At 49.7% G+C, this 18,621-nt stretch overlaps 1 protein-coding gene across 1 annotated transcript; it reads right to left on the reverse strand.

Annotated features, from left to right (window-relative positions):
• Positions 1 to 733: 733 nt before the first annotated feature.
• Positions 734 to 2,344, reverse strand: LOC307233516 (E3 ubiquitin-protein ligase TRIM39-like; the record flags this gene model as incomplete). Its single annotated transcript, XM_080004854.1, has 1 exon — positions 734 to 2,344. One exon carries the CDS (start codon positions 2,342 to 2,344, stop codon positions 734 to 736), a length of 1,611 nt encoding a protein of 536 aa, XP_079860980.1.
• Between the last annotated feature and the right edge of the window lie 16,277 nt (positions 2,345 to 18,621).

Here is an 18,621-nt window from a genome sequence, read left to right on the forward strand (position 1 = left end):
GTCTTAGCATTAGCCGTCTAACCATGAGCCGTCTTAGCATTAGCCGTCTTAGCATTAGCCGTCTAACCATGAGCAGTTTGAGCATTAGCCGTTTTAGAAAGAGCCGTCTTAGCATTAGCCGTCTTAGCATTAGCCATCTTAGAATTAGCAGTCTAACCATGAGCTGAATTAGCATTAGTTGTTTTAGCATTAGCTGTCTAACCATGAGCTGAATTAGCATTAGCCGTATTAGCATTAGCCGTATTAGCATTAGCCGTCTTAGCATGAGCTGTCTGTCAGAATGACGCCTTCTCGCCCCTTTCACTGTTTCCACTGCTCAATGTCAACAGGTGAGATGTTGATGATTCCATTCGTAGTTTGAAGCCTTTATTGTTCAAACCAAAAAGCAAATGTCCACAGTGAAGCACAAAGAAACCAACGTCATCAAGTCCAAAAACAGTTCTGTTCACATCAAACTAAACATTTAAAAAGAAGCTTTTACGATGGAAACAAGAGAAAAACACCAAAAAAGGGAGAAATGGGGGAAAAAAAGAATGATGTCCATGTTATTTTTACAAACATTATATGTGATGACATCAAAGTAAAGAACACCTCACACAACATGTTGTAAATGTTTGTCATGTCACTCACTCATTGTAGTGGCTGCAAGTGGCTCTGGATGAAAGCATCTGAACAATGGAGATCAAAGTGTAAAGATACAAATGTGCTGTGGCTGGATGAGAGCTCATTGTTTTCACCTCAGGGCTGTGATCCTCAGTGACGCATTTGTGGTAAATGAGCTAAACGCTGGATAGATCTTCTCGGTGAATGTGCAGCCTGTGAAGGAGTAGATATGATCCTTTGCCTCCACATGGTAGAAGGAAACTAGCCCTTCCTCATAGTCTACAAACACCCCAACTTTGGACACATTTTGGACACATTCATTTCCACGTATAAACCAGCAGCCATCTTCAGTGCTGAGAGATAAACCTTCCTTCCGATTGACTGACTCTTTGAACACTCCTAAACACCAGTCCTTCCCTTCCACCTCAACCTCATAATAGAATCTCCCTGAAGTGAAACCTTCTCTTCCCAGAACAAAACTATAATAATCAAATCGTTTTGGATTATCAGGGAGCTGCTGAGGTTTGTCTCCAAGTGTCACTTGTTTGCCATCACCAGACACTATCAGCTGTGGATGTGCTGTATCAGGGTCCACGGTCACATCCACTGTGTACAGCTGCTGCATCAGCCTCAGTCTGACATCTATCGCTAAGTTTTCCAGATCTTCCTCGACCAAGGACGTTCTGACCAGAATTCTCTGCACCTCCTGAGTGATTGTCTTCTCCAACTGTGCTACGGCCAATCCAAGCCTCGGCCGATGGAGATGAGTGCGTACGGGTATATCAGACAAGTCCTTGGCATGTGGAGAGGAGAAGACGGATGGGAGGCGCTGGAGGAGCTGGAGGTGGTCCTCAGCGTGTGAGAGATGCTCCATCTCGCTGCTCCTCCGCTGGAGCTCTGTGATTTCCTGCTCCAGCTCTGTGATGCACTCTTCAGCCTGTTTCTCTGCTGCTTTTTGCTTCTCTTCGATGGCTGAGATCAGCTCATCCTGCTTCGTCCGGACGGAGGCCATCAAAGCGGCGACGGCCTCCGCCCACTCCGCTATCTCTTTCTCTGCGACTGTCTTACCCTCCTCCACCGAGCGCTCGATCTCTTCCACCTTGCGTCGTCGTTCTTCTATCATCTCCTGATATTCCGGTATCCTCTTCCCCAGCTGGACCTTGCGGCGCTCGTACTCTTCCTCTACGGGCACCGTTTCGTGACCCTTGTGTTCCGTGCACATGACGCAGACACAGAGCTGCTCAGTCCTGCAGTAGAGATCTAAAAGCTTATCGTGATTCTTACAGATCCTGTCCTCCAGGTTCTCTACAGGGTTGATCAGCTTGTGTCTCTTCAGGGATGCCACCCTCTGATGGGGCTCCAGGTGAGTCTCACAAAAAGAGGCTGAACACACCAGGCAGGACTTCAGGGCCTTGAGCTTGGTGCCTGGACAGAAGTCACAGAGCACCGCCCCTTCCTCTTGGTTGTGGTGGTTGGAACCGGCAGCTTTAACATGAGCAGCCATCTTGAAATGAGCAGCCACCACCTCAGACATCAGAGTATTGACACAGACATCGGGTCTTTTTTCAAATGACTTTTTACACATTGGGCAATTATACTGTTCACATTCGTCCCAATATTTGGTGACACAGGCCTTGCAGAAGTTGTGTCCACATGAAATGGTAACAGGTTCGGCAAACACGTCCAGACAGATGGAACATATGAACTGTTCCGGGTCCAGGAGATCGGTGGCTGAGGCCATGGCTGGAGGAGAGGAGAGAGGAGAGAATGACACAGAGACATGGGGAGCAGATGACAACAAGAGCAAAGCTTATTTTTGTTTCCGTGGTTTAGAACCAGGAGCTCATTCACAAGGTCACCAACTTCAACCTTTCAAACATATATTTGGTGGTGAATTGTGTTGTCAGAACAGTCTTTTTTCAAAAAATACTCAAACTACATGATGACTGACATGAAATGGAACAGGATTTGACCATTTTACTAAAATGACTGCAAAAATAAAACACTTCCCCCTCCACCCTACTGCTTGTTGCTGTTGATGATCTCAATGAACGTCACAAGTTTATGCTCCACAAAGCTCCCAAAAACCCTCTGCTCAACACGTCACTTGATCAAATATTTTCATTAAAAAAAAACGACTGATCAAGAATCACAGACAGTTAAGACAGAACTGACCTGTATCCTTCGTGTAACTGTGAAAGAGAAACTGGATTCTTTTAAGTTTAATTTCCTTGAAAGTGAGAAGCACCACCTACATAGCTCCGCCTTTTACTGACAGTCAGCCCACCCCAGCAGCCAAAAAACAAATAAGATTGATTTAATATATCAAAGTTGTTCTTATTATTACAATGTGTTATCAATATTATTATTATTATTATTATTATTATTATTATTTCATTATTGTTATTAGTAATTTGAATTTATTATTATGCTTATGCTTTTCTATTATTATTATTATTACAATACTTATATATTAACTTAAAATAATACTACTATCGGTAAACTGGTAAATAAAAAAGTATTACAGAAATGAATGACAAATTCTTTAGCAAACATCACTGACATCATCATTGATCATAACTAGAGCTGTCAAACGATTAAAATCATTGACAGCGACGACAGGTATGAGATTAATGACATGTTTTTGTTTGGCCAGGGCTACATTCATAGAGTAAAAGGACAAAGTCATATCAATATTGGATCATATTGAATTATTTTAAGTTCAATTTCTGTGACAACCGACCAAGAATCGCAGACAATTAAGACAGAACTGACCTGTATCCTTCGTGTGACTGTGAAAGACAAACTGGATTCTTTTAAGTTTAATTTCCTTGAAAGTGAGAAGCACCACCTACATAGCTCCACCTTTTACTGACAGTCAGTCCCAGCAGCCAAAAAACAAATAAGATTTATTTCATATATCAAAGTTATTATTATTACAATGTATTATTGGATTATTATTATTATAATTTAATCATTGTTGAATTTATTATCATGCTTATGCTGCATTATTATTTTTTTGTCATTATTATAATACTTATATATTTACTTATAATACTACTATCGGATACTGTTAAATAAAAAAGTATTGGAGAAATGACAAATTCTTTAGCAAATAACACTGACATCATCATTGATCATCACTAGAGCTGTCAAACGATTAAAATCATTGACAGGGATGACAGGTGTGAGATTAATGACTTGTTTTTGTTTGGCCAGGGCTACATTCATAGAGTAAAAGGACAAAGTCATATCAATTATCTTAACAATCCAGCAGGTGACAGTAAAGTGCAGTAAGTCTACAAAACAACATTTAGGGTCAGGCATATTCTTTGGCTCTTTAATGCTTTTTGGTTCTTCCCAAATACATTTAATATATGATCCCATTTGTTTTTTTCCAACTAAAAATTGGGCTTTGGATGTGATTAAATTTCCTTTAAATGTGACAAGAAAAGATGGAAGTGGGTACCATCTGTGGATGATGTTAAATGAAACCTCTTTCATCTTATTGGTTAATGAGTATTTTTCAGTTGGAGTCCAAACTCTCTTCCGGCAAGTATAATTATAATAAGTATATATAATTACAAATGTAAACCTTCACACAAAGATGTACTTAATTCAAACAGCGGTTGGGGTTAAAACCACTGACATAAATAAAGTTAGAAGAACTGACTTTGCAGAGAACGCAAAAAATGCCCCTGTATTTCAAGAATAAACTCGGAATTCCGCGGTGTGGTGTATGGGGTGTGGAAGGGAGGGGTACTACCTTTAACGTCAATACGGTCGCGGCTGGATTGCTAGTGCCGATTGCACTAGTGCTGGTTGAAACCTTACTGGACCTCACCAGCACCCAGCTCTTGTCTATGGCTCCAAGTAGCAGAGTTTCTGCGACCACACCACGGTAAACTGCTTCGACCGGCAGGCTAAACTAGACAAGGGTAGCCAGGGGGGGTCTTTGTCCCCCTGGTGAAGAGCTTGGAGAGGAGATAGGCACCACCAAGCTTATTTGCCTAACGAAATGTCATGATGGATAAACAGTCAGGAATCTACATGCCGGATCCGTCGAGGCCCGGAAAAACAATGACCGCGCTACCCACTGTCTTGCCCCAGGGTGGGGCGACAAGTTTGCTACTGGGACAAGATTATCACCAACACACAACCTCCCAAAGCATGACACCATTATTGGGACATGGGGAATGTTCGCACACTGTATGCCTGTGGGAAAGTCAGGGAGCTGACCCATGAACTAGACCAGGGGTGGGCAAACTTTTTGGCTCAGGTGCCACATTGACTTTTAAAATTTGACAGAGGCCGGGTCAGCACAAGATGCATACATATCAAACATAAACAGAAAAAAAGCATTATAGTGTTAATACACTGACCTTTTAGTGGGAACAGTGTTGTTGATCACCCATTTTTGCCAGTGCATCGGAGTCTGGTGTTAGTTTTGTTTTGGCAATTCTCAGAACAGGTCTGAGATGTTCATCACTCAACTGGGATCTGTGGGGTGCTTTGTTGGTGTTCATCACACTAAAAGTCTGTTCACACACATACGTAGAGCCAAACAACACCAGCATCCTCTGTGCCATCTTCTGGATGTTTGGAAATTTGGCTGCGCTTAATGAAGCAGAAAACTCATCCAGTTTAAGAGAGTTGAACTTCTCCTTTAAGACGGTGTCACATTGGAGATCAATCAGTTCCAGTTTCAGGGTCTTGTGAGAAGGGACACCAGCTGAAGTGACTTGTCAACTTTTCCAAAATCAGAGAACCGATGGCAGAATTCTTCATGCAGGTCATCCAGTGATTTCCTGTATTTTTTCCAAATGCTGCGGGGCCTCTTTCAACGTAGCCAGTGTGGGGAAATGAGCGGATGACTTGTTTGACATTTGCTTTGAGAGTAAAGCTAGCTTGGTTTTGAAGGCTCTGATGTTTGTATGCATTTGATGCACAAACTGGGCTTTCCCTTGTAGCTTCACGTTCAGCTCATTCATATGTGTCAGTATGTCCACAGCAAAAGCTAAATCACAAATCCAATCTGTCACTCAGCTCAGGAAACTTGTCAGTGTTCTCAAGTAGCTCCAAAAATGAGAATCTCCTGTTTGAGCTCCTACACTCGTTGACATACTTTCCCCAAACTTAACCAGCGGACATTTGAATGGTAAAGCAAGTCCCTGTGATCAGCGTCAGTTTCTTCAAGAAACTTAATAAACTGACGATGGTGAAGTCCCCTCGCTCGAATAAAGTTAACAAGTTTTACAACTGGCTTCACCACGTGGTCAAGCTGCAAAACGGATTTACACAGTGCTTCCTGGTGAATTATGCAGTGTAGGAAAATTACCTCCTGCTCAGGGTTGTCCTCTTTCACCCTCCCCTGGATTCTTTTGAGCAGTCCGACGTTTTTCCCCGTCAGATTTGGCGATCCATCTGTGGTAACGTTGATGACCGCCGACACACTGTCATACAAGTCCTCTCCCCGTGTTTTCCCATTTAAGGATTCCATGGCAAAAAAGTCCTCCGTTATCTCAAAATTGTCATTAATCCCTCTGATAAAAATTAAAAGCTGAGCGGTGTCCTTTGACTTCGAAATCACTTCGCTTTTTTGTTTAGCTTGCTAGCTAAGTCTTCGTCAATTGCTGTAGTTCAACACGGCGAGTCAATGTCCTGCGTGATAAGCTAATTTTTTCAAATTTGTTCTTGCTCCCAGGACACAAGCTACCTGCTGTCTCGACCATGCACCCTTTGAGAAACTCCCCTTTGGAGAAAGGCTTGCTGGCTTTGGCTAATTTGAATGCCAGCAAATAACTTGCCTTCGTGCTTGATTCTTGGATGGCAGTTTGTCGGATAAAGGTGTTTTGCTGAGCCTGCAAGCCAGCTGCCAACCTCTGAGCGGTAGCCGTCCGTTATACGTTGAATGGTTAATAGCGTAATTAGCATGCTTGGTGGAAAAGTGACGGCTGATGTTGTATTCCATTAAAACCGCAATAGTTTCTTGGCAAATAAGACATGCAGCTTTTGACCGGACTTCAGTAAAACAGTATTTAGTTGTCCATTCCTTATTAAACACTCGGCACTCACACTTTCTTTTCTTTGGCCCACTCATTGTTGCAGATGAGTAGTAGCAGAGTAATAACAAAGAGTAGCTCGGGCGCCGCTAAATCAAGTCACTGCGCCTAATGCGGCACCTGGTGGAAACGCCAGGCATTACAGGTCAAGGTGAAATGAATGCAGTCATAATTATGAAATCTGTACCAATCTTCGGCGGGCCGACCAACGGGCCGGATGTGGCCCGCGGGCCGTAGTTTGCCCACCCCTGAACTAGACAGATATAGATGGGACATTCTGCGACTGGCCGAGGTCAGATGGACCGGCTGTAGCGAAACTGCTCCAGAAGAAGGCCGGCAGAAGAAGGATATGGTTTAGTGGAGATGATTCTAAACCCCAGCATGGAGTTGGCTTTATTGTAAACAAAAGCAAAACAAATTCAGTCATCAGCTGCACGCCTATCTCCAGCAGGCTCACGCTGTGCAGCCCATGAATATAACCATCATTCAAGTGTATGCCCCAACGACGGACTATGACGATGATGCAGTTGAAACTTTCTATGAGGAGCTAGAGAACACCATCAAGGCAACACCCAAGAAGGACTTTCTGGTCATCCAAGGAGACTGGAATGCCAAAATTGGCACAGATGCCTACGAACATTGGGGAGGAACAGCAGGCCGCTTTGAACTAGGTGAAACAAACGACAGAGGACTGAGACTTCTGGACTTTGCTAGAAGCCATAAGCTCACTGTAGCCAACACGCTGTTTTCACACAATATCTCCCGCAGAACAACATGGCACGCTCCAAATGGAAAGAATCGATTACATACTCTCCCCACAATGGTTCAGGTCGAGCATCAACAAAGCCCAAACCAGAACCTTGCCTGGGGCGGACATTGGAAGTGACCACGATATGGTACTGTTGACACTCAGACTTAGACTGAAGACACAAAAGAAACACAATAACCCACGCATCAGATTTAATGTAGACAAGCTGAAAGACCCACAAGTAGCAAGAGTATTTGAGGCAAATATAGGGGGTAAATTCGCAACACTTAACCTACTACAAGACATAGACACATTGACAGACAAGATGGAGGAAACACTCATAGAAACAGCAACGGAAGTATTAGGAAAGTACAGGAAGAAAAACAAACCATGGGTCACCGATGACATCCTAGATCTATGCGACCTTCGAAGAACCTTCAAGAAGACCAAGAAGGATGACCCAGATGCAGCAAAACAGTACACTCTGGTGAACAAAAACATCAGGAAGATGATGAGGGAAGCTAGAGAGAAGTGGATCACAGAGCAGTGTGAAAGCATAGAGGAAGGGATGCGACACGGCAACAGTAAAGCAGCGTACACCACCTTAAAGAAACTGACAAAGACACAACAACCCACAGCCACAATAATTGAAGACAAGGACGGCTCTCTACTAACCGAAAAAGTAGCAGTAACCAAGAGATGGACCGAGTACTGCCAGGAACCCCAACATTCGCACCAATGCCACAAAGTTCTGCAGGGAATGTGAAGATGTGCCAATACTCCAACCTGAAGTGGAGGAGGCAGTAAGGACCCTGAAGACCGGCAAATCGCCAGGCATCGACAACATCCCAGCAGAGCTTTGGAAACACGGGAGGGCATGAGATGACAAAAGCAATGACACACATCTGCCAAAGGATCTGGGAAACCCAGCAGTGGCCCAAAAAATGGACCCAATCTTTAATTATCCCCATCCCCAAAAAAGGGAACTCGAGGCAATGCCAAAAGTACAGAACCATCAGCCTCATCTGTCATGCGAGCAAAGTACTGCTGCGGATCATCCTGGAAAGGTTGAAGAGCAAGGCAGAGGAAATCATTGCACAGGAACAAGCAGGATTCAGACCAAGAAGGAGCACCACTGAGCAAATCTTCAACATCAGATTACTGATTGAGAAGCACCTTCAGCATCAACACGAGCTATATCACAACTTCATTGACTTTAAAAAAGCCTTTGATCGTGTTTGGCATGAAGGCTTGTGGCAGGTTCTCAGAAACTACAACTTTGACAATAACCTCATACAGGTCACACAAGCACTCTACACCCACTCAAGCAGCGCAATTCTCATCCATAACAGCTTGGGAGAACCAACAATGGGTGTCCGTGAAGGCTGTCTCCTCTCCCCGGTCCTATTCCAAATCTTCCTGGAGAACATCATGGAAGAAGCCCTGCAAGAGTTCCACACCTCCATATCCATCGGAGTAAGACCCATCTCCAACCTCCGCTTTGCTGATGACATCGACCTCATAGGGAAAAGCGAAGCTGAACTCCAGGATCTCACCACCAGACTGGAGCAGGTAGAGAGAAGATACGGAATGGAGATAAGCGAAGAGAAAAGCAAGATACTGGTCAACAGCCATAACCATCCAACACCAACCAACATCACAATGAACGGGCAAACACTGGAAGAAGTAAAGGACTTCAAATACCTTGGGTCCCTTGTGAGTGAAGATGGCAGCTCCACAAAATAAATAAAAACCAGAATTGGCATAGCAACTTCAGCCATGACAAGACTGGCCAGAATATGGAGACGCAACACCATCAGCTTCCCGGTGAAGGTCAGACTCTATAACTCTCTCATACTATCCACCCTACTCTATGGCTGTGTGAGCTGGACACTCACAGCAGACACCAAACGCAGGATACAGTCCTTCGAAAACAAGTGCTATAGAAGGATGCTACACATTTCCTACAATGAACACCGGACAAACGACTACGTCAAACAGTTAAGTTACCACCTATGCTGGACAACAAGAACCTCTATACTCTCAATAGTGAAACGTTGCAAACTGGCCTGGTTTGGCCATGTCACAAGACACACCTCCCTGTCAAAGACCATCTTACAGGGGACCGTAGAGGGGAAACGAAGAAGAGACAGGCAGAGAAAGTCCTGGATAGACAACATCAAAGAATGGACTGGATGCAGCTTCCAAACCCTGCTTCGTACAGCAGAAGACCGTGAGCGCTGAAGATCCCTGACGGCCCAAGCTTCCAACATGACACCCCTACGGCCCCCGAGGCCATGGGATGAGTGAGTGAGTGAGTGAGCCGACTCGAGAATAAACTCGAAAGAAACTTTCGAGAATAAATTCCGAAATCCAATTCTGCACCTGATCAATGTCCACGGAGGTCCCGGGCCATGCCCCTGGGCGACTGGCCCAAAACCTAGTCTATTATTATTATATGTCAGTGCTTCTAACGCTGGTGGAAAAATAACCACTTTTTCACAATTATCGACTGTATATAGAACCACCGCATTCACTCACCCAGAGCTCTTTTGAAGCCACAAACATGGCGGCTTATACCGTTTTCACACCAAAATTGTTTTTTTTAACCCGGGTAAACCCTTTCCCGTTGCTAGGAGAAATGCTGTTTATTTCAGATGCTCCGTGCTGCCGGTGGGCACTCGCACACCAGTCCTTCGATGCCGGGGAGCGGCTTGGAGCGGTGCTGGAGTGACTAGGAGCCCGGCGGGGGGCATAGGGGTTCTCCGCTGTCCTCCCCACGGTGCGATCCCCTCACTCAAAACATTTCATGGTCCCCCATGCGGAAAAAAAGTCCAACTTCTGATTTTGATTTTGGATTCTTAAAGGGATATTAAATGATGGAATGATACACAGATACTCCTGTCTATTTATGTGCCAGCGTCCAGAATTTCAACGTGCGTCACATTGTGCAGCTAAAGGCGCCAAAATGAGCGTGTGGACCCGGGTGTCCTACTCACATCAGAGCCGATCAGAGGTGGAACCGATTGAAACCTGTGTCTATCGCAGGGTCATTAGACCCGGGACTGAGACCAGGGATTTTCCTTTCCCACTGATGACAAATGGCAGATGTTAGCAGGTGTTACCAGGTTTTTGGTGCAGTGGGAAAGGTGTATTAGTTCTAGCTGTCTTGCTTGCAGTTGTGCATTAGAAGCAAATCAATATGAACTGTCTATAAACTCATCCTCCAGCCTGACCACACTCCCTATGAATAGCATGAAATAACTTCAATGAAATCATATTTTCTGACAGATGGCCTGCCCTCCATTCTCTTGCATTGTTGTGGTTAAATCTTAACCAAGTTGTTCTGGCAACATCTTGGTTCAGATCATTGTTCAAGAGTTGCTAAACAAGGTCAACAAAGTTGGAGGGACAAATTTATTGGTTTTGCCTGCAAACAGTGACAGATTTCAGTTTTAAAAGTCTGTGATGATGGCAACAGTGACAGAAAGAAGGAATGATGTTGAAAGCCTTTTCATTTTTGCGACGGGGAAATCACTTCCGGAACTCTTTATTTGGACACAGTTGATGTCAATTGTCAATAAATTGATGACTCACATATTTGTGCGTGAGTGTGTGCTGCTTGCAAAGCTGTTGCAAATCTAGTGCATGGGAGTGGATGAAGGGCGACGGGGGTTAGTATCAGGTCTGTGATACTGGGAAACAGAAAGTATCACATTTCTTTACACTTTTTTAATTTGTTTTTACAGTATGAGAGCACCTCTACAAGCTGCCACAGGAAATCATCAGAGAGTGATCTCTCTCTAACTTTTCTATCAATTGTATGTTTATAATTATTTGTTGGTGACGGTGTTAGTTTTTTTTTGTTGTTGGTTGTAGGGTGTGCGCACAGCGGGTGGGTGGTGGTGGTGGTGGTGGTGGTGGTGCGGGTCCGCAACCATGTCGGACCTCACCAAGCTAACGAGGAAGCATGGCATTAAGTTGCCCGTGTCTTCCTCGGTCTCGGTGGAGGACTGCAGCCTGGCGGTGGGGAAGACTGTCGGCTACAGCAGCGTTGTGTCCGCAGCGCGGATGAACAGCGCGGTGGTCATCTTCGTAGATAGTGTGGACAAGGTGAACGCGGTGGTGGCGAGCAGCGTCACGGTGAACGAAATGTTTGTTCCCGTCCTGCCTCTCTCCACACCGGCAAAGAGGGTGAATCTGGCGAATGTTCCGCCGTTTATTAAAGATGAGACCCTCACTAGGGAACTGGCGAGGCACGGGAAGGTGGTGTCGCCAGTTAGAAAAGTCCCGTCGGGGTGTAAGTCACCGCTGCTTAAGCGTGTGGTGTCGCACAGGAGGCACGTCCTGATGGTTTTGAACAACAGGGCTGCGGAGCTGAACGTAGCTTTTAAAGTCAGGGCGGATGAGTTTGACTACGTGGTGTTTGTCAACACTGACACCACCAAGTGCTTTGGGTGCGGTGGGGAGGGACACCAGGTCAGGGCATGTCCAGGGAAGAAGGCAGACGGCGAGACAGGTGAGGGGCAGAAGGGTGGATAGGACAAGGAGGGAGCACAGGAGGGGACAGGTGAGGGTCAGAAAGGGGAAAAGCAGGCGAAGGTGGGGGCACAGGAGGGGGCAGGGGGGGTCAAGAGGGGGGAAAACAGGCGAAGAAGGGGGCACAGGAGGAGGCGGGGGAGGGCCAGAAGGAAGGAGGGGAAAAGCAGGTGAAGGTGGGGGCACAGGGAGAGGCAGGTGAGGGCCAAAAGGAGGCAGGGGAAAGACAGGTGGAGGTGGGGGCACAGGGGGAGACAGGTGGAGGGCGGAAAGGAAAGGAGAAGAAACAGGTGAAGGTGGGGGCACAGGAGGGGGCAGGCGAGGGGCAGGGGAAAAAAGGGGGGGGGGACAGGGGAATGTGGAGCCGCAGGAGGGAACGGGTGGAGGTAGACAGCGCAGCCAGGTGAGCGTGGAGACACGGGGGGAGGAAGGCGAGGGTCTGGAAAGAAGGCAGGTAAGGGTGGGAGGACAGGAGGGGAAGGAGGAGGGTCCGGAAGACAGGCAGGTGGGTGCGGGGGGACAGGAGGGGACTGGTGAAGGAAAGGAAGCTACAGAACAAAGTCAAAGGAGTGCAGGTGACGTAGCTAGGGAGGAGGAGGCACTGGAAGGAAGTGACTTTGAGATGGGGGATGAGGACGATCGGTTGAGAGTCCCTCGCCTCAAAAGAAAGTCAAACAAAATGGTAGGAGACTCTCAGGCGAAGAGAGGGACAGCAAGCCAGGGGAAGGCAAGTCAGGAGGTGGAGCAGGGAGGCTCGGAGTCAGAGTCCTGGATGGAGGAGGACTCTGCTGCAGACAGTGAGGGGCAAGTTTTTCTAGGCGTAAAGAAGAAAAAGGGCAAAAAAAGCTACAGTGTGGGCAAAATAAAAGCGTTTCTGCACAGGACGAAGAACGTGAAAGGGATAAAGGTGGAGGATTTCTTCTCAGACAAGGAGTTGCTGGCGAACGCGGCCCAGCAACAGATGAAGAGTAAGGGGAGAGGAGGGTTTACGGACCAGGAGGTGTACAGGCTAAAGAAAATAGTGCAAAAGATCAGGAAGGAGCTGAACAACGGAGAGGATGGGGAGGAGGTGGAGGTGGGTGCCGCTGTTCGGGCTGATTCCCTTTTCCGTGCAATGAGTGACTTTAACATCAGCACGCTGAATGCGAATGGGGCTAGAGACGCAGCTAAGAGGTTTCTGCTGTATGAGCTGATGGAGCAGAAGAGGCTGGATGTGCTGTTGGTGCAGGAGACCCACAGTGACTCTGGCAATGAGGCTGACTGGAAGAGGGAGTGGGGGGGTTGGTGCTAAGCCACAAGAGCACCACCAGCGGGGGGTTGGCTCTTCTCTTTTCTAAGAGCTTTGTCCCAGCATCCTTTGAGGTGGAGGAGGTGGTGGAGGGCAGACTGAGGGTGGTGAGGGCAGCATTTGAGCATTATAAGTTTGTCTTTATTGTCAGGGTTTGCCCGGGTCCTACCGGCATCGGCCACTACATGCCGCCAGTACTGCCTTTTCAGGGTTGCTCTGCTTCACCTATTTCTGTTCCTGATTACCCTGCCTCATTAGGTGATATGTTTCACCTGTGTCTCGTTTGGTCGTCCCTATTTAGACCCTGTCGTTTGTGTCCTCAGGCGCTCAGTCTTGAGTTTGTCTAACCTCATGACGCTCTTGTTCCAAGCTCCCGAGACTTCTTATTTTGTTTTTGCCCAGTTTTGTACTTGTTTTGAGTAAACCTCTATTTTTGCCACCTCGCCTCTGCCTTGTTCTCTGCACCTGGGTTCACTCAGAATACCGCCCAACAGCAAGACTGAGCCGCAACATGGACCCAGCAGAGAGCCAGCCTCCAGAGGTGGAGAGCCTGCGGGTGGCCTTGACGAACCAGGGGGCTGCGATTGGCCGTCATGAGCGGGTTCTCCAGCAGGTCCTGGACAACCTGCAGTCGCTCACCCAGGCCGTCCAGCAGAGCCAGGCACAGGCTCCACCTATGGCCCCTGCGCCAGCGCTGCCTCCCATGAACCCGCGTCCTCCAGATCACCGCGAACCACGACTTCCGGCGCCAGAGAGGTACGACGGTAACCCAGGGGGTTGTCGTGGCTTTCTGACACAATGCTCCCTGGCTTTCGAGCTCCAGCCGTCACAGTTCCCCACCCAGCGCTCACAGGTGGCATACGTGGTCACGCTACTCACCGGCAAAGCACTCTCCTGGGCCACGGCCATCTGGAATCGGCAAACCCCGGCCTGCTCCAGCTACCAGGCTTTTGCCGGGGAGATGCGCCGAGTGTTTGACCACTCAGTCAGTGGGAGGGAGGCGTCGACACGGCTACTCCGGCTCCGCCAGGGGCGACAGAGCGTAGCGGACTACGCCATCGCATTCCGCACCCTCGCCGTGGCGTCCGGATGGAACAGCGAGGCACTCATCGCGGCCTTCCAGGAGGGTCTCAATGAGGGTGTCAAGGACGAGCTGGCATCCCGGGAGGCGCAGGAGGACCTGGATACGCTCATCGATACAGCGATTCGGGTGGACAACCGCCTCCGGGAGAGACAAGGGGAACGCTTTTTCCCCGCTTCACCAAGACCAGCGCGCAGAGCGGCTCTGGGGACGAGGCCTCCCGAGCCCGCCTCCAGCATCAAGGGAGGAGCCGATGCAAGTAGGCAGCACACGGCTCTCTCGGTCCGAACGTGACCGGCGGATGAGAGAGCGCTGCTGCTTGTACTGTGGGATCCCGGGGCATTTCCGTTCTTCCTGCCCTGAGCTCTCGGGAAAAGCCAACTCTCGTCCAGGGTAGGGAGAACTGCGACAAGGCCAACCTTCTCTCCCGAGCTCGAGGCGACCAGGGTCCTGCTGGCTGCCTCCCTCGCCTGGGGAGATCAACATCACTCCCTCCAAGCTATGGTGGATTCCGGCGCTGCAGGTAGCTTCCTGGATGTAGGGCTAGCAAAGGCCCTAAAGCTCCCTCTGGCACCTCCAGAGCATCCTCTCACGGTGACAGCCCTGGATGGAAGACCACTGGGGTCCGGTAGCGTGTGCCATCTCACTGCCCCCCTTTGGCTGTCACTGGAGGGAAAACATTCAGAGGTATTCCAGCTCCACCTCATCCACTCTCCTGAGTTTCCACTGGTCCTGGGCTACCCATGGCTAGCCCGTCACAACCCACATCTGGACTGGGCCTCCGGGCGTCTCACCGATTGGGGTCCTGCCTGCCACACCACCTGTCTTCGTTCTAGTCCGTCTTCTCACCCTCTCGAGTCTCCAGTCCGTGTCCAAGCTCGGGCCCCTTCCCAAGCCCCTGCCCACTCCGGAGTTCCTGGCCGTGTCCTGGCTCCAGTCCGTATTCAAGGTCCCATCCCTCCCGAGTTTTCACGAGTGCCCCACAAGTATGCCGATCTGAGGGAGGTCTTCAGCAAGAGACGGGCCACCACGCTTCCTCCCCATCGGTCCTATGGCTGCGCCATCGACCCTCTGCCTGGCACCTGCCCTCCTCGAGGACGTCTCTTCTCTCTCTCTGCCCCTGAGACTACAGCCATGGAGGAGTACATCCGGGGGGCGCTCACCTCAGGTTTCATCCGCCCTTCTACCTCCCCGGCGGGCGCAGGGTTTTGGCGGCCTGCGTCCCTGCATTGATTACCGTGGTCTGAACAAGATCACGGTCAAGAATCGCTAGGACATCCACAGTCCGCTTCGCCTGGACTGCGGAGGCTGAGGGGGCGTTCAGGGCTCTCAAGACGCGGTTCACCGCTGCCCCTGTCCTGGCCACACCAGAGCCTACCCTACCCTTCGTGGTGGAGGTGGATGCTTCCGATGTGGGAGTGAGGGACGTTTTGTCCCAAAGGACTCACGACAAGAAGCTCCATCCATGTGCTTTCTTCTCCCGTCGCCTCACCCCAGCAGAACGGAACTATGACATAGGGAACCGGGAGCTACTGGCAGTCAAACTGGCATTGGAGGAGTGGCGGCACTGGCTGGAGGGGGCCCAACACCCATTTGTCGTCTGGACCGACCACAAGAACCTGACATACATTCAGGATGCCAAACGCCTCAACTCCCGTCAAGCCCGATGGGCCTTGTTCTTCAATCGGTTCAACTTCATCCTGTCCTATCGTCCCGGGTCCAAGAACCTCAACGCTCTCTCCAGACAGTTCGACCCTCCTGAGCTGGTTGAACTCCCCGAGCCCATTCTCCAGAGCTCCTGCATCTTGGCTCCGGTCCGCTGGGGAATTGAGACGCAGGTCCGGCAGGCCCAAAGGAGGGAGGCGGATCCCGGCAACGGGCCCCCGGGTCACCTGTTTGTCCCGAAGGCTGTCCGATCACAAGTCCTGCAATGGGGGCATTCATCCCGCCTCACTGGCCACCCGGGGATCTCCGGGACCCTCGAGTTCCTCCGCAGGCGTTTCTGGTGGCCTATCATGGAGCAGGACGTCCGGTCCTTCGTCGCTGCCTGCACCATCTGCACCCAGAACAAGAACCCCCGGTCACGTCCCATGGGGCTGCTGCATCCCCTTCCCATCCCCAGTCGGCCCTGGTCACACCTCTCAGTGGACTTCATCACCGGCCTTCCACCGTTTCGGGGTCACACCGTCATCTTCGTCGTGGTGGACCGGTTCTCCAAGGCTTGCCGCTTTATTCCTCTGCCCAAGCTCCCCTCAGCTCTGGAGACTGCTGAGCTCATGGTGCAGCACGTTTTCAGGGTGTTCGGCCTGCCCCTGGACGTGGTGTCAGACCGCGGCCCGCAGTTTGCATCCCGGTTCTGGAAAGCGTTCCACCAGCTCCTCGGCGCCTCCGTCAGCCTGTCCTCCGGTTTCCACCCGCAATCCAATGGCCAGACGGAGCGGGTCAACCAGGACCTGGAGACAACACTGAGGTGCCTCGTGTCCTCCAACCCTGCCTCCTGGAGCGACCATCTAGTGTGGGCGGAATACGCTCACAACACTCTGCGCTGCTCTTCCACTGGCATGTCCCCGTTTGAGTGCCAGTTCGGGTACGTACCTCCTCTGTTTCAGGAGCAGGAGGCGGAGGTGGGAGTGCCGTCAGCCCAGCGGTTCGTCCAGCGGTGCCGACGTACCTGGCAGAGGGCTCGTCAGGCCCTGCTGAGGACATCCCGGCAGCAGCAGATCCAGGCCAACCGACGGCGCAGACCAGCGCCTATGCTCCGTCCGGGCCAGAGGGTCTGGCTGTCCACCAGGGACCTTCCATTACGGGTGGAGTCACGCAAGCTCGCGCCACGGTATGTTGGGCCCTTCAATCCTGCCGCATACTGTCTTCTGCTCCCCAGGTCCATGAGGATAAACCCCACCTTCCACGTGTCGCGGCTCCGACCGGCACCTTGGCGCCCACCACGAGGCCGGAACGAGGGGTACGGGCCGGAAGAGCGCTCCTGGGTTCCGGCCCGGGATATCCTGGACCCCTCTCTGATCCAGGATTTCCGCCGTCGCCGCACGACACTCCCTGGAGGAACGTCGGGAGCCGTTCCTAGACGGGGGGGTCCTGTCAGGGTTCGCCCGGGGCCTACCGGCATCGGCCACTAGATGCCGCCAGTACTGCCTTTTCAGGGTTGCTCTGCTTCACCTATTTCTGTTCCTGATTACCCTGCCTCATTAGGTGATATGTTTCACCTGTGTCTCGTTTGGTCGTCCCTATTTAGACGACCAAACGTCTAAATAGTCGTTTGTGTCCTCAGGCGCTCAGTCTTCAGTTTGTCTAACCTCATGACAACGCTGTTGTTCCAAGCTCCCGAGACTTCTTATTTTGTTTTTGCCCAGTTTTGTACTTGTTTTGAGTAAACCTCTATTTTTGCCACCTCGCCTCTGCCTTGTTCTCTGCACCTGGGTTCACTCAGCATACCGCCCAACATTTATAAATGTGTACGCTCCCACCACAGGACCACACAGAGTCACTTTTTTGCAAGTTTTAAATGGGGTTTTAGGCAAAGTTCGTACTGGGGAGTTTTTGTTTCTAGGAGGAGACTTTAACTGCACCGAGAACGACCTTTTAGACAGGAACCACTGTGAGCCTCACAGAGCATCGCAGAACGCGATGAGGCTGCTCTCAAATGAGAACGAGCTAACGGACGTGTGGAGGAGAACCAACGGGGATGGAAGGCGGTACACCTGGGTGCACTGCAGAAGCACCTTTTTATCGTTGGCCAGACCTACCGGTTTTACTGTTTTAAGCACCATTTTAACATTTTTAAGGAATGTAGAATAGTGCCTGTTGGTTTTACCGATCACTCCCTGGTTGTTTGCCGTGTTTTTATTGCCAATGTAAAGCCCAAAAGCGCATATTGGCATTTTAACACCACCCTACTATGTGACTCGAACTTTAAGGATGCTTTTAGGTTTTTTTGGGAAGGTTTTAGAAACAGAAAGCCGGATTTTATTTCCTTAAGACTGTGGTGGGACTATGGGAAGAGGGAGATAGAGCAGCTCTGTCGGCAGTACACTCTCAATGTCACACGGGACATCACCAGATCTATGAGGGATCTGGAGACTGACATTGTGGAGTTACAGGGTGTAGTGGAACCCACTGGGAATCTAGATCATATTAAGGACCTCAAGTCTAAAAGAGCTGCTCTTGCAGACCTACTAGGCACCAAGGTGCAGGGGGCGCTGGTCCGCTCTCGCTTCCAGAGCGCAGCACTGATGGACGCACCATCTAGTTTCTTTTTTAGCCTGGAGAAGAGGAACGGGCAGAG

Source organism: Zeus faber (assembly GCF_960531495.2).
Source record: "Zeus faber genome assembly, chromosome: 8".
Classification (NCBI taxonomy): Eukaryota; Metazoa; Chordata; class Actinopteri; order Zeiformes; family Zeidae; genus Zeus; species Zeus faber.